We start from the raw sequence: 25,773 nt of genomic DNA, 5'->3' as shown, positions 1-25,773 counted from the left end.
CTTAAATACTTCATGCTTCATTAACTTCAAATGTTTTGACGTTCAATTTCTTTGACAAGAAGAGAGCTTCAAATTCAAGGAGAAGATGGATGGTGAAAGATTGCTATCGAAATAAGGAAAGTTACAACTATCTGATTTATGAGTTCTCAACAAGTGGAACTACTAACTCCGTTGTATAATTGTTTAGTTATAAACTGCCGGTCCCAAGCCCGGATAAAAGAGGAGGGTTGCGGTAAGCCAATGACAGCCAGCATAAAAACTTAGTCCTACCCTATGAATATGAACCAATATGAGAATTTCGTTGGGGCGTTCCCTACTGAGCAACGTGTTGTACTCTATAGGCCTGGAGGCCGTGATAAATGGGCAAGGGTTGCTAGGTCGTCGCCCGAAAGCGACGCGTCACACCGGCGCCCGGGTGTGGTGTCTAATAGGCAAGGGTTTCCTCACTTTGTTGGACGGGTGGGGGTAAAGAAGTTAGTCCAAGACTATAAAATTAGGTTAGCCACTTTGAACATAGGGTCTTTAACGGGTAAGTTGGTAGAGTTAGTAGATGTTATGTGTAGGAGAAAGATTGATATTTTATGTCTACAAGAGACCAAATGGGTAGGTGAGAAGGCAAAAGTGATAGAACATCGGGAATATAAGATTTGGTATATAGGAATAAATAGAAATAAGAATGGAGTAGGGATTGTTAAGAGTCGTGAGTTTATAGATAATCTAGTTGAGGTCCGTAGGAAGGGTGATAGGATTTTACTTATTAAATTAGTATTAGGTACATATATTATTAATATTATTAGTATTTATGCACCTCAAGTAGGTTTAGATGATTCCATTAAACATCAATTTTGAGAAGATTTAGATGGAGTAGTACAAGGGATATCTTATGGTGAAAAGTTTTTCATCGGCGATGACCTTAATGGACATGTAGGCATTAGTAGGAATGGATTTGAGAGTATCCATGGAGGCTATGGTACAGGAGAAAGAAACGAAAGTAGAGAAAGGATTTTAGATTTTGGTTTGTCCTATAATATGATCTTAGCACACTTGGTTTAGGAAGAGGGAGTCTCACCTAGTAACATTTAAAAGTGGGGTTAATTCGAGTTAGATAGATTTTTTTTCTACTTAGAAAGAGAGATAGGGCTTGTTGCATCGATTGTAAGGTTATACCAGGAGAAAGTGTAGCTACACAACATAGAGTCTTAATTTTAGATCTTAGAATTAGACAATGCCGCAAAAGGGATAGACATAGGATAGATCATAGAATTAAGTGGTGGGCACTGAAAGGAGCTAAACAAAGAATGTTTGTAGAGCAGGTAGTTAAGGAAGCTGATTGGTGTCTCGAGGAGGATTCAGACTCAATGTGGAATAAGATAGCGGGTGGCATGAGAAAGGTGGTTAAGGAGGTATTGGGTGAGTCTAAAGGCGGTGCACCGCTAGGTAAGGATACATCATGGTGGAACGAGGATGTCAAATTAGCTATTAAGGTTAAAAGAGAGTGTTATAGAAATCTAAGAGTCGTGATAATGAGAATTTGGAGAAGTATATGATAGCAAAGAAGGAAGCTAAAAAAGTAGTTCGAAACGCGAGGGATAAGGTATATAATGAGGTTTATGACAAGTTGGATACCAAAGAGGGCGAGAAGAATATTTATAGGCTTGCAAAGATGAGAGATAGGAAATCGAGAGATCTGGGTATGGTTAGATGTATCAAAGATGAAATGCAAAGGGTTTTAGTCAAAGATAAGGAGATTAAGGAGAGATGAAAAGATTATTTTGATAAGCTATTTAATAAAAGTCATGCTCAGGATCTTGGAGACTTCTCCATTCTTTTTCATGAGATGAATCGTGACTTCATGCGCAAGATTCAAAAGAAAGAAATTGTAGAGGCTTTGAAGAAAATGAAATCAGGAAGGGCAGTTGGCCCAGATGGTATACCTATTGAGGCTTGGAAATGCTTAGGAGAGAAAGGTTTAGAATGGTTGACAAATCTTTTTAACAAGATTTGGCGGACAAATAAGATGCCTAATGAGTGGAGGAAGAGTATTTTGGTGCCTCTATATAAGAATAAGGGTGATATACAAGATTGCATAAACTATCGTGGTATAAAACTCATGAGTCATACTATGAAACTTTGGGAGAGGGTGATTGAGTCTAGGTTGAGGAAGGTTGTCATGATATCGGAGAATCAATTTGGTTTTATGCCCGAAAGATCAACTATGGAAGCTATACATCTTCTTAGACAACTTATTGAAATAAATAGAGAGAGGAACAAAGATTTGCATATGGTTTTTATTGATTTGGAGAAGGCATACGATAGAGTACCTAGGGACGTTCTCTGGTGGACAATGATGAAGAAAGGTGTTTCTCTCAAGTACATTAGTATAATTAAAGATATGTATGAAGGAGTAGTAACCAATGTCCGCACTTGTGGAGGGGTGACAACCAATTTTCCGATAACGGTTGGGTTACATCAAGGATCTGCTTTAAGCCCTTTCCTATTTGCGATAGTGATGGATGAGCTTACGAGATCAATTCAAGAAAATGTACCGTGGTGTATGTTGTTTGCTGATGATATTGTTTTGATTGATGAGTCTAGAGCTGGGGTTAATGCTAAGTTAGAATTATGGAGACAGACATTGGAAGCTAGAGGTTTTAAGTTGAGTAAGAGTAAGACTGAATATATGGAATGTCGGTTTAGTAAGCAACGAAGTAGTGATGGGAGTGTAGTGAAGCTTGGTGAGCAAGATATACCGGTGAATGATTCTTTCAAATATTTGGGATCTATCATTCAAAAGTATGGAGAAATTGATGTAGATGTAAATCATAGAATAAAGGTTGGGTGAATGAAATGGAAAAGTGCAACTGGAGTGTTGTGCGATCGTAGAATGCCATTGCGGTTGAAGGAAAAGTTTTATAGGACGACTATTAAGCCCGCTTTACTATATGGTACATAATGTTGGGCTGCCAAGAGACATCATATTCAAAAAATGAGTATAGCTGAGATGCGTATGCTTAGATGGATGTGTGAAAATACAATAAAAGATAAGATTCGGAACGAGGGGATACGTAAGAAGGTGAGCGTTGCACCCATTGAAAATAAGATGAGAGAGAATCACTTACGGTGGTTTGGACATATTCGACGAAGGCCTAATGATGCTCCAGTTAGAAGGATGGAGAAATGGGAAAATATATTAGTTAAAAGAGGTCGAGGTAGGCCTAAGAAGACTTAGATGGAGATGATAGGAAAGGATATGAATGCTTTGAACCTCACCAAGGACATGGCATTGAATAGAAATGATTGGAGGAGAAGGATTCATGTGGAAGACCAAGAATGATTTTCTTTGTTGGTTCATATCGCCGACCCCAATTGTTTTGGGATGAAGGCGTAGTTGTTGTTTAACAAGTGAAACTACTGGAAGAGTTTGATATTTTAACAAAAATGGTAGAAAGACGATAATAACATGAAACTCACAGCTGGCTTTTATCAACATGCCATGAGAGAGAGAGAGAGAGAGAGAGAGAGACCAGGTCATATTATAGGTAACAGATCATGGGTTATGTTCAATCTGCACTGCACCCCATCTGGAAGCCGTACGTCCAAAGTTGAGAAATGTGAGGACCCATGCACATTTTCATCAGGTGAGATATCTGATGGGGATCGAGTATAACTAATGAATAAGATGTAGACAATATAACCTCATTTGCCCACCGCAGTAGGGGGTGCTAATGAAGGGTTTTGGCTAGGCCAATGGAAAAAACCCCATTCACCGGCCGCACATTAACGGACCTCTGGTCAGTAAAACCCTTGAGGTCCCCCTGCCATTTTTATTGATTGAAACTCAAAAGCTTGGATTTGAGAAAACATCAAATGCCATGCCATCCGTCAAACATGAGAACTAGAAATTACAACATAATTTATCTGAATAAGAATTACAAATAATCACACACACGGGAGAGAGAGAGAGGGAGAGGGTCCTAGAAAATGGGCAAGGATATACTTCAGTGCTTGGAGGGTTCCAGTGAAAGACCAAAGACAGACATCATGCACCAACAGCGTAGCAGAGCAGGGTTATAGAAGAACAGCCCCTGAAGAGAATGAAGTTCAAAGCTTCAGCTTTCCTCAACCCATCAAATATAAAAAACCATGGCCTTCAATAGACAGATAATCGGCTTTCTGCAACCCATCAAGTATCAAGAGCTACGGCCTTCAATAGACAGATAATCGGCTTTCTGCAACCCATCAAGTATCAAGAGCTACGGCCTTCAAGAGAAAAATAATCAATCATACCATAATGCTACTGAGTTTTTGGAAACACACTGGAGAAGTTGGGGATCCTGTCAATATGCTTCAGTGCTCTCTCGGCAATTTGCCGCGTCCGGAAGTCCCCATGTTTGAACGCATCCACTAGTGCCGTGCTCACATTAGAATCCCCAGACACATCATAGGCAATCGCCTCGACCCTCAGAAGCCTCTCTACTGCATAAACAGCAAGGTGTCTCAGCCCCTCAGTTCTGTTCTCAAGCAAGATATCCAGAATTGGTTTGACAGCCTCTACTTCACATAAGACCTGCACTCCCTGCTCAATATCCACAGTATCAGCTAACAATGTGCAAAGTGCTCCCAGTGATGCCTCCAGTACCATGTCATTTCGGTGGTCCAAGCATGAGACCAACTTGGAGACACAGTTCCTCCCTTCAAGAAGACAGAAGCTCTCCTTCAAAGAACAGATGCCACGGTGAAGCCTACAGATACCGGTTACAGTTGGTTGCTTCTGGAAACAACCGAAAATTGAAGCACATAAGCCAGGATTAGGCACCACTGGTTGTATACTCAATCTTTTTGACTCCAAGGAAAGGTTCTTCAGTGCCGTGGCTGATGCCCTCTGCACCTCATTGAGCCCATTGGGTTGAAGTAAGTCTGTGAACAAACCTGCAAGATTATGCTCCTGTGCTAACCTCACTGCATCTCGTTCTTCTGGTAGCACGTAAGTGACCCTTGCAAGAACACGCGCAAGACCTTCTGTATACGGTGTGACAAAGCGGCCACCCCGTATCTCACCCTGCTGAATTCTGATTAACTGGCCAATAACAGTCTCGAAGGCACCTTCGTCCAGTAACCTCATAGTGAGGTTGGAGTCCTCAGAGGGAAGATCAGCCAACAGGCCAATTGCAGCTGCTTGCTCTTCTGTGATCCCATTAATATTAAGAGATATTACTTTGAGAAGGCTGCCCAGCTGTCCGGTCGTGGCCTGAAGGCCATCAGCAAGGTCCTGACCCATGTGAGGAGACAGCTGGTGGAGAAGCTTTAAGGAAGCAACTCGTAATTCCCTTTGTGGAGCTTCAATGAACTGGATAAGGCTGATTGTGGCACCAGAGCTCTTGATGGCCGAGACCACATTCTGAACGGTTGCAGAAGAACCAGTCAGCCCAACAAGCACCTGAAGAAGCTTGGTCTCTATAGCAGGCCCAGTGTTACTTATAAGATGGAGAAGGTTGTGGACTATGTCTTCCGACACAAGAGTCTGGCCATCAGGTCCAAGAGGGATAGAATCAAAGTTGAACCCTGAGCTCACGATGTTGGCAAGAACGGTTGCTGAGACCTCTTTCAGCTTCATCGGTAGCTGGTGGAAACCAACAGTGAACAGATCTCTCACAAGGGGAGAGAGGATGCCAGCGTCAATGAGAATCTTGGCACCGGCCTCACATGATGATACCTGGTTAAGTGCCTTCAAAGCAGCTTCTCTAGCCTGAGTACTGCCACTTCGCATGATGTCAACAAGTGCTCCTCCCACTGTTTTGGCAACAAGTACCTTAACATCATTTGTTAAAGCCAACTCGCTCAGATATGCAGCCATAGCAATCTTGGTTTCTGGTGACCCTGAAAAATTTCAAAGCAAATGTTCGAATGATGCATTACATCATCAGTTACAATAACGTACACTGATAATATAATTTGTATATTCATTATTAAATGCGAGAATATGTCATAAAAGATAGAACTAAAAACAATTAAAGAAAATATAAAAACTTTGTTACATTTATTTTTAGAAGGTCAAATTCTGCAACAACCAATTCATGATTAGAACCAAAAAACAAGGTGCATCATCAAAGCAAGCTACTTGCCTACGGATGATTGTCAAACATGTGCACCAACAAGGTACTAAAAGGAAAAGTGGAAGGGAACTTTTTTCAGAGTGTAAAAGCTGACACAAGTTTTTTATTAGATGCATGCCCAATAGGAGAGAAAGCAATAAACAGCAGAATGAAAAGATAAACCCAAACACTTTGTCTACGAAAATAATGAATCATTATGAATGACAACACAATAGAGAAACATAGAAAAGAATGGGAAAATATCAGCTAACTTGGACGAGATCGAACCTATTATGAATATCAGATATCAAGTTATCCAGTGAATAAAAAGAAATGTATGAAAGGTTTTAGACTTCAAATACCGAAAAAGGGACAAATCATACAGATCTGACATGGTCTGATACATCTCTTTTTCTGATGCAAGATTGCAACATTCGTATCATATGACAGAATGCTATTTTGATAGCACTGGTTACAAATCCTGATTGATGGCTGATCACTGGCCCTTGGCCAACCAACCAATCAAACATCTTAGAGAACTTGGAGCACCTTCCTGGACGCTTCTGATCGGGAAGGGGTTGTAATTAGAAGTTATAATCAAGAAATTTCCACCCAATCCTAGGTTTCACTCTGTGGGATCCTAAGACTGAACCATCTGAGCAGGGAGCAAAGTAGACCAACTCTACAACCTTACATGTCTTGAATTGGGATTGTGCTCTACTAACAATTCATGGATATCCACTGATAAAGCAATAATTTAACCAGAATCATAGGAAAATATTCACCATAAGTTTGAAGCTGGTACACATTTCATGGGTATTCTCCATATTTACAGCATTATTGGAAGCAACCACAACTCTTTTCCTGGCAACTTCTTATTGTACCATTAACAGCTATGGATGAGCCACTAACAACAACAGTGATAAATACTTGATGGAGAAGATGATTAATATCCAAGTGACTTACAGTTTCCAATCTAGACACCAACTCTGAGTCAGCAGTCACAATCACACTTTTCTGATGCAAATGCTAGTCATTTTAGATGAACCCGATGTCAGAAATGCTGTTCTTGAGAAATCCTTGGCAAGGGAATATCTCAGGATATTTTGGAAAGATTTTTTTCCTTGGGTAAATCTCCAGAAAATCTCAGCAAATCAAAAACTATATCCAATTTTAAATAAATCATAAAATAATATCAAATTTTATAATATGTAAGAAAATAAAAACAAGATTATCTTCTAAATAATAAATATTATTAGTACGGGATTGGTCAGATAGAGTCAAACATCTAATTATTTTGTTTTTGAGAGGAAAGAAACATCTAATTCATTTAAAAAATGGGTAGTACCAAATGTCATTGTGTTGTTACAACTTGTGTGCCTGAATATGTGTGTGTGTGTGTGTGAGAGAGAGAGAGAGCACATCAACGCATTTAATAGAAAATTAAATTTTTTATAATTTTGTTATATATATATATATAATTATATATAGCCATACACCCATACCCATAGTTTTAAAAGTTCCCATGTCGTACCCGATGTACCGTACTTCTGTGACATAGGTTACCAGATAATCCAAAAAGACACCAATCCTTGAATATGTACATATGTTAAGAATTATGAGAAGCAAGCAGAAAACTAAAATGATATTCCGATCAAAATGAATTACAGATATGATCCAAAGATCCCAACCTAGATACAATAAAAGAACCCCATCTGACTATTACTGTGACCCTAAGGGCTTGAGTTAGGTTGCACAACACCCCACATATCACCCGAAAATCCCTGTTCAGGCTGCTATTATGGACATTACTACTCATTTCTGGGCCAAATTCAGTCAGCTAAGGTGCACATAGTTCATTATAGAACTGTTTGTTCTTATCACATTCATCACAGGAAAAAAACTTGGAACAAGTCCTTCCCCTTGTTGCCTCCTTCTTCCATCTTTCTCCTTGCAATCTCTCGCACTAGCCTCTCTTCTTTCCTTCCATCTCACCCTCCTCCTCCCTCCTCTTCTATCCTCCATCTGGACAGTTTGGCCCTCTCTCTTGTCTCTCCAATGTCCACCATTTTTCTTTTTAATCTCTCTTTGGGCAAATCCTTCCCATCTACATTGCTCAAAACTTGCTGTGGAACTCAAAGAAACACCTCTTTCCCCGGTGACAAGCAAGGTGGAAGAAGAGCTTGATTGTACTCCCTCTGTAGCCCCTCTGTCCAAGCCTCCTCAGAAGAAGCAGTCCCCTGTCATCAATGTGCTCTCAGACTTTGCTCACACTCCCATTCTCCTTTGCAACTTTGCCTTCAGTATGCCTTTAATTTGGAGTTAGGCAACTAGGGTTGAGAAATAGTGTTTTAATGGAGTTTGCCAATTATTGTTACAACAAATGGCAATCCTCAACTTATCAAATCTCCCACTTTACCTATGAACATGGTGTACTAATCATTTTGCATGCTTTCGGTCACCAAAAATCAGGTCAAAATCATTTTTGGCATATCATATTTATTGTTTATGCAGATTTAATCATACTTGGGCAAAATAGTACAAGGGACACAATTCTAACATGCATGAGCAAGTAGATCATATTAAGAATGTTGCAAGGATTTTCTATGGTGCACTTGCAAATGGTAGAAAGCTTATTTATGTCACTTTCCTCTCATAGCATCTGTAACCACTGTAGAAAGCAAATGAATGGAAACTAAAATTCTTGCAGATTTACTTTCTTTAAAGAATTGGTTTGTTTGACATGCAAACACACCCTTAAGAACTTCTCTTCCCTATACCATCTTATGTTGTAATTGAATGAACTAATGCCACTTTATGGTTCTAATGAACCCATACTATCAATAGCATGCTCATATGAGAAACACTAATTTTAACTTCATGTAACTTGACTATTTTAGTTTCTTGCTATCATATCATGTTACTCCAACAAGCCACTGTTGGACAGGACAAGGCAAGCCATGATTGCATGATCACACAGATGTTTGTGACACTGGGTACAGTGTTTTTACAATTTTTGGAGGATGATGACAAGCTTTCTAAGCATTCTAATGGAGAAAATGTCTCACTCATATCCATAAAAAGCACAAATTAGCTTCAGGAATCAACAAGCATGGGGGAAATGATTCTATAGAAAAGCAGCAAGAATGAGTTTCCAAGAACTCAGCAAACAATGCTAAGAAAAAAGGTCAGAAAATTAGTTCAAACATACAGCAAGCACAATCTTTGCGAAACCATTACAAATTGTACTACCAAGCAATACACAAAAGTTAAACTGAAGGATGGAGGGAAGCATTTGGTAGACAACTTTCAAAGGAACATGAGAAGAGATGAGGTACCTTCAAGGAGGAGTCTAAGCAGAGGTTGAAGTCTACCATTTTCAGCCATCAGCAGTACGTTTCCCTCACGGCTCTCCAGGTTCTCCAATGTCTTCTCCGCCTTGTCAACAGTTGACACATTTTCTGATCTGCTGCTAGACATTCCAACCAATAAAAGAATCGCCCCAGGTACCATACCAATCTTTTCACACAAGCTCTCAGATTTTGAAAGCTCAAACAACAAAGATATTGCCTTTTCCCGCTCCTGGGAATGTTCATGTGATAAGAATTTAACAACAGTACGTATATTATTGCCTTCAGCCAGAGCTTCCTGAAAGATTGCAAAATTTGACAAATGAGCATGTTTACGTCATATGTTTATAAATCTTAGGCAAAAATTCTCAGCAATTTGTAGAACAACCTTATTGTCATCATCCCCTTCAACCACTATCCGAAGTGTTTCAAGTGATTTACATCTCACTGTCTTGTTGCTACTCTTTAACAAGTCAACAATCTTGGGTATCAATTCAGCGTTGCGAATGACATGCTTATTTGATCTTCTTTTTTGGCACAACTGTTGGATGGACTTCAAGGCATTCAGCACCTCCTTATGCGGGCTCTCCACATACAACGACCCCTTAACGATATCAAGCTGAACAGCTTCATTTCTTGTATACCATTCTTCGATTGTGTTCCGAAGAGCTATACTGGGTTTGAGATCAGTACTACCCAGTTCTTGCGACGTCAATGGGCAAGCAGGCTTCCTCCCATTCTCCCTGCATTCCCTGAACCATTTCTCAATTGCCTCTCGCTCGAAAGTCTGGCCGTTTTCTAGAGTGACAGGATCACGCATAACTTCCTTAGTTAGAGGGCAAATAAACGCATCGTATATCGGCTCTATGTGCCTACTTCCAAAGTTATAACTGTCATCGGACTGGCTATCAAGATCAGAACTACAACCATCAGCCATTTCTCTTGTAAACACTACAAAAATGAAAACAATGGGGAATTAAAAGAACTGCCCCAGATTTGAAAAGCTAAACCGCCCAAAAAAACAAAATCCGCATAAATGCGTAGGCGTTGATCAATATTATTGCATGAGATGTATTTAATTAACACCAAATTCCCCCTCCAAGTGTCCATATGCAATCTAAAACGCAAACGGCATGACAACTAGATCATCCATTTCTTATGGGTAATGAATAACAATTACAAAATATACCCAAGAAGCATAAAAAAAAATTTATTATAAACCATTTGCACCCAAAACCTACAATCCCAAAATCAACTGAATTCAAGAAACAAATAGGAAACCTAAGTAATGATGGCAGCAAACATGCAAATTAAGAGCTATAAAAGGAAACCGAAAATTCAAAATAGTGAACAAAGAAAAGACTATCAATCATTCGAAGCGCTTCAATTACCATCCTAGAATATCAAAACCAAATTAAAAAAACAACACCAAACAAAGGATGCCCAAATCATCAATCCCCATGAGAACCCAAATTTTTTTTACCGGTCTCACCTTCCAGTCAGACGGGGAGCATCACAAAAAACGATCAAAGAAACAACAATTTCGGTGAAGCAAGGACGAATCTCTCGACCTCTATGTTGGTACCGCGAAGAAGGATGGAGAAAGAAACCCACAACTTTATCGGCGCTTCCGCAACCCAAGTCTTGTACAGGGGCGTGCAGAAACAACAGAATGGATTTCCATCCAATTTCACCAACGGATCGGGTTGAACTGCAGAGAAGGAGATATCTTTTTGTTCTCTTTTTCTTCTCACTTTTACAGAGAGAGATGTTGGGGAAACGGGAATTTTGTGGGTGTTTGGGGGCAACCATATTGTCATCATCACCACCATCACCCATGGACCACAAGCAAGTCGTAAGAGAGAGAGAGAGAGAGGTTGACTGTAGAATTGCCTTTAAGCTCTTGGTAGTCAAAGTGTTTACATTCACCCGCCGGGCCAGTATATACGTGGACCCGGATCTGGATCTCACAATTGACCCAGATCCAGATCCCACCTGAGAACGCTACACCATGTTTCTATCCAGGGATGTCAATGAATCAGATTTTACCCGATAATTAACCGAATCCTACAACTCCATTCAGTAAGATTTGGTAAGTCAAAACAATATCCAATTATATGGTTTTGATTTTTTGCTACTGAATCCAACAACTATCCGGATTGGATGAATATCCGAATTTGATTACATGTAAAAGAAAACGGATATGGTACGAGCTTTTCACCATCCCAATCTGAATCTGAATTTGATACCATTTAACTAACATCTAATTAGTCGAATCTGGCATCGGTCACATCCGATCCCAATCCAAACCGTTTCACATCCCTATTTCTATCTATAGACAGAGATCAGAGACATGTCAATGGATCGGCTACTTGGATCCCTCCACTCTTTAGTGATAGGAAACAGCATCAATCACATGGCAAGTGGCAGCTGTGGGCATCTGCCATTTGTCAGATGGCTTTGGTTTAATATGGCTACCCAAAAACTAGCCGTTTGTGGGCTCTTGATTTTATTTTACTCAAGATATTCTTCATTGCCTTCAAAAGCCAATTCTTGGTGTCCTTTTAAGTAACTTTAGGTCAAAGGTCATGAATGAATCATGTAAACTTGATGATGATATTGATAATGATGATGATCTCTCCATCAACATCACCTGTGTAATCAGAAAGGCATATTATTGAATTTTGTTTAAGATTAATTGGTCCTTTTCTTGATGTATATTTCACCAGGTTGGCAGTGGGTTGAATCCTGATGTAAGTCTCTCCTTGCTAATTTTTTGTTTGAATTTATAACCCTAATAAACTGCACTCGGCAAGAAGACCTGGTTGGGCTGGCTCAGCTTGCTATGCCTATGGTCATCGGGCTAGCAGCGTAAAACTAGGCTAGGCCTGTGCTACACATTGACTTGAACAGAGGGGCGACACCCATGAGAATCGTACCATGACCGAGTGCTTAGACGCCAACCCCACTTGGGGCTGATGGATATGAGCTTGTTTAGCTAATAAGGTTTTTGAAGACTCTTTATATAAGCACGTAGTTTGAAAGAAAATTGTGATTAATCTGATTGGGTTGGACCACCACAGTCACGTCTGATCATGGTTGGCAAACACGAAACTGGATCTCCAATTTGAGAAGCTGGAACCAGTGATGAAGGCCAGATGACTTAGCAACTCATAAATAAATGAATAAATAATACATTGGGGAAAATTCTGAAAAATATATGGTGGTTCTGAACCTTGATACCATTGGGTGGTACATGCTCTTGTTTGAATGGATCTAGCCACCAAATAATAAATCTAACGGTTCAGATGTGTTTAGCATAATTTATTTAATATATTAGAAGGTTTGATTATGTTTAATATATCATAAGATTTCATTTTTGAAATGGTGAAAATCAACTGCTCACAATTCGTGAAAATAAAAGTGGTTTACAAATGGTATAAAACATCATATTTGAATCAACTTTAATACGTGACAATAATAAATAGAATATGTTAAGCATGATCCAATAGTTAGATTTTGCTTTTAGACTTTAGATCCATGTACATCAAGTGTTTAGCTTTATTTATTTATTTATTTGCAACTATAGGGATGAGAGTGGACAGGGGGGAAACGGAGCCCCGCCTCATCCCGTTTGGACCGGGGGTGGAGGACATAAAACAGAGATGAAGGTTAAAATCAAAATCCATGCCGGGATGGACTTATGCGTTTTTTGCCCTGCCCCACCCCATCCCTCATCCTCGATCCCTAGTCCCCGTTAGTAAAATGATTAAAATACTTTTCGACAGTTCAACATCTTTCTTTAAGGATGGTAGTGGATCGTGGTGAAACGGGCCCCACCCCGCCTTGTTTGGACCAGGGATGGAAGACATGAAACGAGGTTAGATGGTTAAAATCAAAACTCGTGCAGGGATGAAAATGAAGATAGAGGACAGAATTTTGAGACGGGCAGGAGTGGAGACCTTGTGCCCTACATCCACTGTCATCCCTAAGAGTTGATAGAGTTTTAGTTCATACAGATTTTTAACTGACTCAGTTATGGGGGGGGGGGGCATTCAAGATAAGTTGTTTGACTCATGAGTTGACTCACTCACTATGCTTTCAGCTATATCCATGAATCTTGAATTGGGCCTCTCTATATATATCTATATAGAGAGAAATGGGTAGGTTAAATGATACTTGCTAAATGGTTTTTTCTTCTCTTTTGGTATTTTTTAACAGTTTTGATCACATTTATAAATGTGTTGAGCATGGTAGATTTATGAGGAATCCATACCTAGATCATGTATTTTTGATGAAAAAAAATGATATTTAGAGCCTCAAAATTTATAAAGATTTTAGACTATTGATTTTTGAACCTTATAAAAACCCACCCATGTGTCGGAAAGGAACACTTCAAGAGCTACTGATCCCAAGAATTTAAAAATAGAATAAAATAACATTGAGAAACTCATTTAGCACGTATCCATACTCATGTATATTATGGAATTTACTTTAGCCATTTTTTTAAGAACCGACCCAAGTTTTCAGCAATTGCTTTTAGAAATCACAACTTTTAATACATTGTGATTTGATCGTGATATCAAATGATTTTCATCTTTATATATTGTTATTTTTTAATGTTTTAATATGCCTTCCTTTTAAAAATATATATATGTGCAAAATTTCAAAAAATTATATATATTTTTTATATTTATACAGAGAAACCACCTCCAAGATCAGAAACCTAGCTACGGTGGCTATGCCTACCGTACTTACGATTGTTGTTCTGGCAGCGTAAAAATTCCATGGCCCCTATGAAATTGCTTCAAGTTATCATGAGATCTTTCTCTAACAGACCAAGCTTTTGACAGTAAGCCCTAATAAGGGTAGGTTAGGCCATGGGTTGACTCTTTGGTGGGCTAAGTTTGACCAAGCCACGGTAAGTCAAGTGTCCCAACCAGCTTGTCCAATTTGTTTGACCAGGCTGAGCCTGCCGATACAATTTACGGGCTGTCCTGGTCCAGCTCATTGCCACCCATATTCAAAACATAGCTGTTTTTTTTGGCATTTTTGATAATTAGGAAAAAAACGTCTCATTTATGGAGTTCATTGGAATAAAACTTCAAGTCTCCCTTGCCTGAAAGTACACCGGACTTTGGCCTCTTTGCAAAGGATGCACATCAATGGGTTTGGAACTCATGACATCTCATCAATTTAGCGTTCACAAGTCCCTCCTACCAAATGAGTTAAGCCCATAAGGCACAATATCGCTATATGAAGATACCTTTTAAATTACATTTGGAAGCAAAAAAAAATCTTATAGGAAAAGAAAATTTTGCTTATGCTAAGTTTTATAACTTTTTCAAATGAATTTTTTTTTAAGCATGACAAAATCAAAATAAAAAAATATGAGAGAAGTGAGAGAGAAAGAAAGAGAGGTGGGTCGACCACCCAAGAGAGAGTGAGAGGTGGTCAACATGAAGGAGAGACCTGAAAATGGTGGTGGGTGAGAGGAAGTCGATGAAGATGGAGTAAATTCTTGTGATAACCAATAAAATGAAATGTGTTTGTCCCAATCAATGTTGTCAGAGTATCAGCCTGCATAGTTATTGATACTCAAGTGAATCGTTCTTAATCAGGCAAAACATAATTAAAAAATATTATGTGTCAATTAAAACGTGATACATGTTAAAGTGATTAAAATAATATTAAAAAATAATTTTAGATATTTTTATATTTATTAAAAAATAGCCAATCAAAGGGTGATCCCATAGTGACAACATTTGGTCATAATATAAAATAGCCCATGGAATGAGATGTGTTAAGAGTGAATGGTTGCCTTGATGTAAAAATAAATTTGATAGAAAAAATTCCTTCACCCCATCAGGTGGAGAATTTTTTCTTATAAAAAGTCAGACTTTTTTTGAAAAAAAATCCTCTCCTTTGCAATTGTTGGAAAAGTTAAATATTTTCCTTTTATACTTTCACTTTTCCTACCATTTTCTCACATCCAAAAGTATACATTTTCTTTTACGGTTTGCATGTCCACTTTTTTTTCTATGAAAATCACTATGCCAAAGACTACCTTAAAAGCACTTGACCAAATCGATTTTCAAAGCGATTCATAGAATCGGCTGATTGGAATGAGAAAGGCACCTAGCCCTTGGTCAAGGTCAAGTTCATCTAAGTAACCACACTTAGGAATGGTCCCATGGTCCAACCCAACATGGGTTGACTAGAATAAATTAATTCACATCACATGGATTAGGAACAACTCAAGTCATGCAATTCCCAGATGGAATGAGTTGCCAACTCTTTAAACAATGATAACAAATTGTAAAGCTTCCACCTGCAATAAATCTAGGTCTGTCAACGAGTCGGACCTGAATCGGACCCAAGTGGATCTGAGTTCAGGTCGGACTTTCTGCTCCAATACCGGGTATGGATCTGTGTCTGAGCAGGGCTAACATAAGCTGAACCAAACCTGATTCCGGATATGGATGTCATGTACAAAACCCGGTAAAATATCATTTTTAAATACTCTTCTATTAAAAATTTGCAGTCAGACCCACGTCTGGTTTAAAATTTCACAAACAAACCCGGGTCCATGTACTATTTGGATCCATTGTTTCTGACTTAGCCAACAAATCGGACTCACTTCAATGGTATCAAATCCAGGTCCTATAGGACCTGATCTCTTTTGGTGTTTTACCCTATTTGAAAATTGAAACCTTCTTTTGTGGGATCAAGATTTCTTCCATTGAATCCGTTGACATGGGTTATGAATCCGTTGTTCTCAAAAGCAAATGTATTGCTCCATTGGCATGTTGGTCTTCAAGGAAATTTTTACTGTCAAAGACAGATTTCTTTTGGATGGGCAAGCTGGGGTCATAGTGACAAATCTCCTTATGAAAATCTCGCAAAAATATTGTAAGAAATTACTTGAAAGTTAAAAATGATAATTTCTTGTGATTTTTTTAGTCAAAAACATAAATACCGTTTTTTAAACATGATATTTATGTTTTTATCAGTTATTTATCGTGAAAAACACATGATATTGTTGCTGTATAATTTCTTGTGAGCTAAGGCGTGATTGATTTATTGTTGCTGTATATTGCTTGTACATACTACCCTTAAGCCTTCTGTATATCTTCAAACCCCAATAAAAAAGAGGGGGCTTAATCCCTCAGTTTTCTTATCGAAAAAAAAAGAAGTCCCATCAAAATAGGCTGTATTTGGTCCTATAAGAAGGGACACTTAAGACAGGGTGGTCGTGGCCCCAAGTTTTTCTTGCTTCGGCGAGGGTTCCTTATTATCAAAAAAATTGTGCACGTGATGCCAACGGGTTGACCACAAGAACTTGGTCATGGTGTAGACCATTTGACCGGCAGTCTAGGTTCAAATCACATGGGCATCACCTCCTTCATAAGTCGAAGCTTGGCGAGGTCAAGGGGTAAGCCCTCGGGCTCGGAGCAGTTTCTCCGAGTAAAAAAACAAATAAACGTGGTCATGCTGGCGGTGGTTGAGAGAGAGATAGAGAGAGACTGCGGACCATCCTAGCCCTAGCCTAGAGATAAGAACAGCTAAGAGGGAACACAAAGACACTTTATATAACATATTTTTATGGCAAGCGACTGAAACAGCACACTTACTATTTTTTTAGTTAGCCGCCTTTTTTGAAAAATTTCAATGAAAACAATGAGTGCAGACTTGAGAGACAAAGACTCTACAAGCAGGGTATCAACGGGTGGGGTTTACCCGGACCTGACTTGAACCAAACCCTATAGGGTCCGGGTATGTTGATAAATAAGAAAACCTGAGTCCGCACCCAAAGGTCCAATTAATGCATGAACCCAGGTATAGTTTGTGAAATTTTATATCAGACCCAGACCCGACCCGAGTTTCGATTAAGACCTGCAATTTTTCAATGTAAAAATGATAAAAAAATATAGTTTTATTGAGTATGGTCTGTGTTTAGTTCATGTAGTTTTTATCGGGTCCGGGTATGATATTTCTTATAGTTGATCCAATTAGATCCGGGTCCAAACTTAATAAGATACCCAAAAATTAGGTCCAAGTCTGGTTTCACCTAGGTCCGAACCAAACCCGACCTGTTGATACCCCTAACTACAAGAGACAATTTTCCAAGAGAACCTGCACTGCCAAGTACTACCACCCGATGAACTAGACAAATGGAACTTTTAACAAGATGATCCTATCTCCAATACATCATACGATCCAATTCTTAATCAAGAAAAGGAAATGGGCATGCCTCCAACATCATTTCTTCAATGGTTTGCTATTGAAGATATTCACTAACAAATGATAGCTGTCCTCTAGTGTCACTGTGCCAGCGAGAGGATCACCTTGTCCTTCTCGTTTGAAAATTCTGTATGCTTAAATGGATTTAAAAGTTGCAAACCGGTTCCTAGAACTCGGCGAGGTAATGGGTCCAAGTACTTTACAAAGAACTAGAGACACAAAACAGAAAATTGGTGTAATGATTTTTTTTTGTGTGTAAAAAACAAACACAGAAAATCGCTACAAGAACAGTGATTTTTTATGGACACGTTTGGAAGCAAAAAAGATGTAGAAAAAGTGATGCAAAATGAAAAATCCATACGGATTTTTCGACCCTTCCAAATGAAAGAGAATTTTTCGCTGAAAGTTATTCTAAAAAGTATATTTTTTTTTATAGAAAACATTTCACCACCCTCTCAATGGAAAAAATGTATTTCTACACTCCCCACCCATCTCACCATCACCGCCACCGCCACCATCCATCACACCACCACTCACCACCATCACCCTCCTCTCTCATTTTTTCACATTTTCTCACTCTGTTTTTCTCATATTACACAAACAATCAAAAATTTTTCTTTTGAAAAACTTCTCATATCTCTCATATGCAAAACTTTCTTTTCCTATGAAAGTTTTTCTCTCTTCCAAAAGTGCCCATGTATAAAACACAAAACATAGAAAATTGCTAGGTTTTGTGTAGCCCCAGTGCTTTGTAAAATACTGGGCCCAATCACTTCATCTGCTCTGCGTGATTCTTAAAGTTTATTCCTTAAGCCAACTTTTAAATGAGTCCATAATTGATAAGACAAAACTGTAGATGTTTTATGTACAGAATTACAAGCCAAGAACTGATAATATAAGTTGATAGTTCAAGACACAAGCCAACCGGCATAAAAAGTTAACAAATTAGAGGAAAATAAACAAGACCAAGTTTATTCGATTAGAGGTGAAATCGGATAGAAATAATTCACTCTGGAGACCCCCAAACCGTAATGAACATGTGTGTTAGTATGTGTTTTGGTCTACCTTATGCATTCCTGCTTCCAGTTGAAATAGAGTGCCAATCTGATTGGATGTGATACCTTCAAACAGGTCAACCAAGCATACAATGGGAAATGTATCAATTTCTTTGAAAGTAGAGGTGTCAACTGGTTGGACCTCGGAGATAAATGGGTGAGTCTAGACCCAGATCCGATTAGGAGATGCTGGACTGGGTCTGAATCCTAGTCTGACCATATCCGGATCCAATAAAATTAAGCAAACCAGACTCAATCTGTTGCCGGTAAAATAATATTTTTTATAGATTTTACATTTGAAAATTAGCAGATCTTAATTGAAGCTCAGGTCGAACCCAAGTTGGGCATGATATTTTATAAACCATACACGGTCTGTATGATGTCCAGATCTCACCCGGATAGTTAATTGAGACCCTTCCTTTGTTACCAAACCCTGCCCCTAATGGATCTGGTATGGGCCGGGATCAGGTCATACCCAGCCCATTGAGACTCAGATTTGAAACCAAGGATGTTTTCACAATATGTTACAAATGCCAGGAAAAGCCCCAAGGTTCAGAAATACATAAAGCCTAGACTTTAAGTTTTCTTGAAGTGGATTCAGCATAAGCCCTAGTGGCGAGGGTCATGGTGCTGGAGTTAAACTCTTTTGGGATGACAACCCTAGGCATGGCATGCTGAGCCAGCGTGACCAGGTGTTCAATCCCAGATGTGGTTTCTTTGAGTAATAAATAAAAGAAAAGGTTCTATATTATAAGCTGTGGGGAATGCATCAATTTCTTTGAAAGTAGAGCTGTCAACGGGTTAGACCTCGGACATAAATGGGTGAGTCTAAACCCAGATCCAGTTAAGAGGTGCTGGACTGGATCCCGGCCCAATGTCAAGCTGAACTAATACCTCCCCCCCCCCCCCCCCCCCCCACCACCACCACACACACACACAATTCACTCAAACTGCCATGACTGAAATTCTGCTGCTAAACCATAAAATTACCAGAGATAATCGCCATATTTAACTAAAACCTTTTAGTGTAACATCAAATTGACCATGCTGATCCAACCAAAGGGATTAATCTAGCTCTCAGTTATTGGATATTTCAAAACTAAGCAATAATGGCGTACCTGTGTGGTTTAATTCTATGATGCATTCTCTTCTCTTCATAAAAATGTCCCCACATTTTCATAGTAAGACAAACAACGAAACACAACTGAAAAAATGGTATATCCTATTCATACACGAATCTGTATCACAAAACTGAACAGTGGTTTTTGCTCGCCTACTACTTACAATGCTGTAGCATTTCTTTGGAATCGTGCATATACCAGTAGTTTCAGATGGTGAAAGTCTCAAAAGAACTGTGATTGAGACAACTGATGCAAATGGCGACACCACAGTTTGTATCATACAAATGCTATAGAGAATTGACACGGATCCTGTATCTGTGAATCCTCAGAAGCTCTGATCACATGTGAAGTCTCAACCGGTCACCATGAACCAGCTTGAGCACCGGTTTAGTTTCATATGCAATAATGCGGATTCCTGTTTTTAAGTGGACTCAGTAAGTTAAAATAGATAGGAAATAAGCAAAGCACCATCACAAATTACTCAATACTCACTTCCAAACCCTGAAATTTCAGACTTTTCACCTGAGATACTGCTTGGACTCGTTTAACCCACCAAACTATACAGTCAATACTCAATCATCATTCTTTTCACATGTAGATTCTAATTCCAATATATATATATATATATATATATATATATATATATATAGAGAGAGAGAGAGAGAGAGAGAGAGAGAGTAATGGGCTGGTTCTGCCCCGTTAGGCCCCTTTAAAAATCGTAGTTTTTGGTGTTTTTTCTCACATCTAACACTATAGATGTGATCTATAGGTTTTGTTTAGTTGGAACCGGCTTTTGGATCACCGGAATCTGACCTGTATATAGGTTTTTCCGGTGATCCAAAATCAATGGCTATTAAGGTATCAGTTATTCCCGGATCATAAAAATATGTTTTTTCGTCAAAAAAACATGATCAAAGACTTGATTCCCACTAAATCGAGCATGCTAAACACATCTAACGGTTCAGATCTATCATAAAACACTTCAAACTATGGGGCCTAACGGGGCAGAACGAGATAAGTGGGCCTAATATGTTCAGCTCTCTCTCTCTCTCTCTCTCTCTCTCTCTCTCTCTCTCTCTCTCTATATATATATATATATATATATATATATATATACCACATAAGAATTGAGACCAGTGTTGTGAAAAGCGTTGAGGCATAGCGAGGCACTCCACCAAAAACCAGGGCGAGGCGTAAAGCATAAGCCTCAAAAAAAAAATTGAAAACTTTAAAAAATTTATAAAAAAGTATCTAAAAATACAAATAAATAAAGAAATGCTTTATTGATGAAACAACAACCAATAAGAAATAGAAAATCTCAAATAAATACTAAAAAATATGAGATTAACATATAAAAGTAACTAAAAACTTATTATATAACTGGAAAATACATGAGATTAACCAAAAAAAGTTAAAATATACTAAGAAACTGATTACATAACTGAAATAACTGGAAAATACATGAGATTAACCTATAAAAGTTAAAATATATGAGATTATTCTAAAAAATATGAGATTAACATATAAAAGTAACTAAAACAATGATTACATAACTAGAAAATATATGAGATTAACCAAAAAAAGATAAAATATACTAAGAAACCGATTACATAACTGAAAAATATATGAGATTAACCAACAAAAGTTAAAATATATGAGATTATTCTAAAAAATATGAGATTAACATATAAAAGTAACTAAAAAACTGATTACATAACTGAAAAATATATGAGATTAACCAAAAAAAGGTTAAAATATACTAAGAAACTGATTACATAACTGGAATAACTGGAAAATATATAAGATTAACCTACAAAAGTTAAAATATATGAGATTATTCTAAAAAATGTGAGATTAACATATAAAAGTAACTAAAAACTGATTACATAACTCGAAAATATATGAGATTAACCAACAAAAGTTAAAATATACTAAGAAACTAATTACATAACTGAAATAACAGAAAAATATATGAGATTAACCTACAAAAGTTAAAATATATGAGATTATTCTAAAAAATATGAGATTAACATATAAAAGTAACTAAAAACTGACTACATAACTGAAATATATATGAGATTAACCAACAAAAGTTAAAATATATTAAGAAACTAATTACATGACTGAAATAACTGAAAAATATACGAGATTAACCAACAAAAGTTAAAATATAGTAATATACTAAGAAACTTATTACATAACTGAAATAACTGGAAAATATACGAGATTAACCTACAAAAATTTTGTTGATTATGTCTCAGAAATCTTGTTGTAAAAAAAAAAAAATTGCACCTCAGGCTTGCGCCTTGAGGCACAAAGGGTCGCGCCTCAAGGCGAGGTGCGCGTTTTTGGTAACACTGATTGAGACCCTTTTGACCTATATCAATGTATGTTTATTAGAGTTTTTCCTCTAGGACATTTTAGTCAATCTGCATTCACTTTGTCATTTTACATTGCAGTTATAAATGGGCATATATGCTCGTTGTCGGAGTTCAATGAATAATAGCTACTACGTTTCTTCTGTGGTTCTTCATTACATGGAACCAAAGATAGAGGTTTGCCCTCAAAATGAACCTCAGGCTTCTACATTTGAAAGCAATCTCCTTGATTCAGTTGTATTAAGTGCTCTGCTTCTGTTCTAGGTCAGCAACAAGAACACAACCTCAAGAAATTTACAAAACCTCAAAAGAGAAAAGTTTAAGTTTTCCGTTTCAAAGCACAGGGTTACCCCTTGCTGCAGTGTGTTCATTGGCCCTCCTACTGACCAAACATCTTATCTACACCTTTCATATCTTCCCTTTCTCTTTTTCTCCTTCAAAAGGCTTACTCTATCCTCACCTCTCTCTCAAAATCTAAGTCACACGGACTCGGCTAAAAGGTCGACGCACCCGCGTCGACACGCCCCGACATGGGTGTGGACACGGGTGCGGCTTCAGACACGGGAGGGGCCGAGTCCGTCCACATTTTGGACTCGATCAACTTTGACTGAGTCTATTTTTGTGCATTTATTAAAATTAATTTGGACTCGGGATCCAATACGGTATCACACTCACAAGCTTCTTTATGTGTTATATTTTGGTAAGTTTGTGTTGTTACTTCAATAGAATTACTTTTTTATTTTTGCTTTAAAATTTACAATCTTATTATTGTTATATATATAGTCGTGTCCCCGTGTCCAAAATTTTTGAAATTGCTCCGCACCCGTACCCGCACCCATGTGACATAGCTCAAAATCAATATATATAATCTATGTCACAGGGACTCGGCAAAACAGATGTCGCACCCGCGTCGATGCGACGCGACGCGGGTGCGCGTGCGGGTGCGACACCGAGTGCGGTCAACACGACCCTGGGTGCGGTCAACGCACCCAGGGTCATTTTTATCCACTATTTGGGCGTAAAAAAAAATCCCCGATGAAAAGGAGGATTAGGGCAAAAAAAATTTTTGCCCTAATCTCTCCTCTCTCTCCCCCTGAGCTCGAGCTCTCTCCCATCGCCGCCCCAGCTCCGCCTCCCAGGCTCATCCTCTCGGTTCCTCCTCTCCTTTCGCAGGTATGTACCCTCTCTCACTCTCTTCTTGGGTCGGCAGGGGAGGGGGCGAGCACCCCCCCCCCCTCTCTCGGTCTCTTGTTGGGTCGGCAGGGGAGGGGCTGAGCCCCCCCTGCTCCCTTGTTTTTCGGCACAGGAGGGGCCGAGCCCCTCCCCCATCTGGCTCTTTTTTTGGGTCGACAGGGGAGGGGTCGAGCCCCTCCCCCATCCTCTCTCTTGGGTCGACAGGTTGACAAGCTCAGAATATCAAGATATTGTGAGACATTAGGTGGACTATCCAAGTACACGGATATCGGCCGAACACATCGTACAGACCAGTCAACCTAAGCTGAGCAACAATGCTAAATACTGCATTGGGAGCAAAATTGTTAGTATCGGTTTTAATCAAAATTGTTTTTCGAAAAGAAAGCCCAAATCGGTCTGAATCAATCGGTTTGAATCAGTTTATTAAAATGACAATTTTCTTAAATTAAAAAGAACATAAAATGCAAAAGATTTACATATATCGACCAAAATTTTAACCCAGATTTTGAGGATTTTTTTCTCTTTTTTTTTATAACGCGGAAACAACTAATGATTCCAAGGTTAAGCATTTCATAACGATACAGGATGGAAAAAGCAAACCACACAATTTATTTTTTTTATTTCAATAATAATAGAATCCAACATCAGAGTTTTCACATTATGAGTCTAAAAATAAAATTTTCAATCCGAAAGAAAGTAGGACCGTCAGGGAACAAGTAGATCAAATCTTGGTCAGCGCCTCATCCCGCATCGCTCATAGAACTACTCTTCTCCTGAAAATGATAAAAATTATAGGAATTAGACTACCACGTCTAAGTAGAAAACTGTACTCTTAATGCAGGTATATCCTGAATCGAGTATGAGATGTGGTTGTCGCGTGTGGAATTTCAGCTTATTAGGAAACACACAAGAAGACTATGTAACAGCAGTAACAGGCATATATCTAAGCAGAGAAGTAGATTATGCGACAGTTATAATTAGGCAAGTAAAGTATTTTATGCAACTACAACAATTAAGCAAGGAAGGTATTAAGCCATTAAAGCATATTCTGTAACAGCACTAACAGTAACATGCATAACATCTATGTAACATCCACAATATGAATTACTTATCTCATATCTGCACATTTTAGGATGTCGTTTCATCACAAGTACCGCATGTAAAGCATGCTGAAGAGTATGCGAATGTCTCTTAAATAACTCTCTCACAGTGATACTTAACTGTTCTAATAGATGTTTATCTTTTATTATCCCGTGGGTACACACGGGCCGAGGCAACCATCTCAGAAGAAAACGTTCGGGGGTATATTATTCAAGGGTATTTTATCAACCCGAACATTCTAACTGAGACTGAAATCCCAAGGGAGCGGTCAGTGACCGAGAGAAAACTCCCAAAGGCCGAAACCAAAACAGGATGCATCCCTAACTTCTGCAGAAGAACAAAGAGCTACCACCTAGGACATATTGGTAGTCTGGGTCCCCCAACTCCGAGGACTGGGGACCAACGAGTCACTTTAGCTCGAAACTAAAAATTATGTCCCTGGAGTTTTGTACCACTTACCCTCTCCAAGGTAAGCCCGAATCTGAGTGAGTAAATCTTTTTATTTAGTTAACCTTTCAGAGTGTAGGGGCATTTTCCCAAACCTTCTACTATCATAGTAGTAGATTCCCAACCTTAGTCATTTTACCAAGGTGTATAAACCAACCCAATCATTTTCCATATGGTTTACATAAACCCACTCCGAGTGCTCCGGTGCCTTTAAACCAGTCAAGCATAAAAGTTAATATTTAATTTTCTTACCAGTACAATGGAACCCGACCACGTACCTACATTAGGTACTTAACCCGTATCGCCCATTGGGCAAGGTTTCCCAAACAACCCCCTAGCAGGAGGGGATAATCATGACTAACTTAAGCATTTACCCAGTTAGGTTACCCCTATATTATTTCCTTTCAATTCACAATGCACCTAGGAAAAGAAATTTACATAATCTGAGTACATGCAATGCCACTGTCCATACATAACATCTCTTTGATATGCCTCACTCATTTCCTATGTAAAGGGATCAAGTGTTGCAGACAGTTTCAGTTATGGATTAGAAAGAAAAAGAATTACAACCTTAAGCTGATATGAATTGGGGATATAGAACTACAGATGCATGGATGCTAAATACAAACATTTTCAGAATTACGGTAAAATGCCAAACATAATTTTTGTTAGAGGACTTCACCGGAAGTATTCTGCTGCAAACAGTAATTTACAAAATCTGATAATCAAGGATTTGACACCAATATGTTGTTTTCACCTAACGAAATTTAAACATGTACTGCTAACAGTAT

At 38.5% G+C, this 25,773-nt stretch overlaps 2 protein-coding genes across 5 annotated transcripts in view; both read right to left on the bottom strand.

Moving 5' to 3' along the window:
* Window positions 1-3,851: 3,851 nt before the first annotated feature.
* Window positions 3,852-11,223, bottom strand: LOC149817986 (U-box domain-containing protein 43-like). 3 transcript variants are annotated; one of them, XM_089984508.1, is made up of 5 exons: window positions 10,935-11,200; window positions 9,831-10,393; window positions 9,431-9,740; window positions 4,261-5,877; window positions 3,852-4,204 (listed from the first exon to the last, which is right to left on the bottom strand). In XM_089984508.1, the coding sequence occupies exons 2-4, from the start codon at window positions 10,377-10,379 to the stop codon at window positions 4,295-4,297; spliced, it is 2,442 nt and encodes an 813-aa protein (XP_089840634.1). In that variant the 5' UTR covers window positions 10,380-10,393; window positions 10,935-11,200; the 3' UTR covers window positions 3,852-4,204; window positions 4,261-4,294. The 3 variants fall into 3 exon arrangements, with proteins under 3 accessions (XP_089840634.1, XP_089840633.1, XP_089840635.1); XM_089984507.1 differs by having other exon boundaries at window positions 3,852-5,877; window positions 10,935-11,223; XM_089984509.1 differs by having other exon boundaries at window positions 3,852-5,877; window positions 10,926-11,200.
* A 7,326-nt stretch (window positions 11,224-18,549) lies between these two features.
* Window positions 18,550-25,773, bottom strand: part of LOC149817985 (alpha-1,3-mannosyl-glycoprotein 2-beta-N-acetylglucosaminyltransferase-like) — a 57,666-nt gene continuing 50,442 nt past the window's right edge. Inside the window, exon 19 of one of the 2 annotated variants that reach the window (XM_089986468.1) lies at window positions 18,550-18,807. The gene's annotated coding sequence lies outside the window, so the exon portion shown is untranslated. Of the gene's footprint in view, window positions 18,808-19,958; window positions 20,278-25,773 lie in introns of those variants that run through there. The other variant, XM_089986467.1, reaches the window with a different exon arrangement.

This window comes from Nuphar pumila, chromosome 13 (assembly GCF_984573655.1).
Source record: "Nuphar pumila chromosome 13, dmNupPumi1.hap1.1, whole genome shotgun sequence".
Classification (NCBI taxonomy): Eukaryota; Viridiplantae; Streptophyta; class Magnoliopsida; order Nymphaeales; family Nymphaeaceae; genus Nuphar; species Nuphar pumila.
The sequence above is the reverse complement of the archived record's forward strand: the minus strand, read 5'-3'. Positions and strand labels throughout refer to the sequence as shown.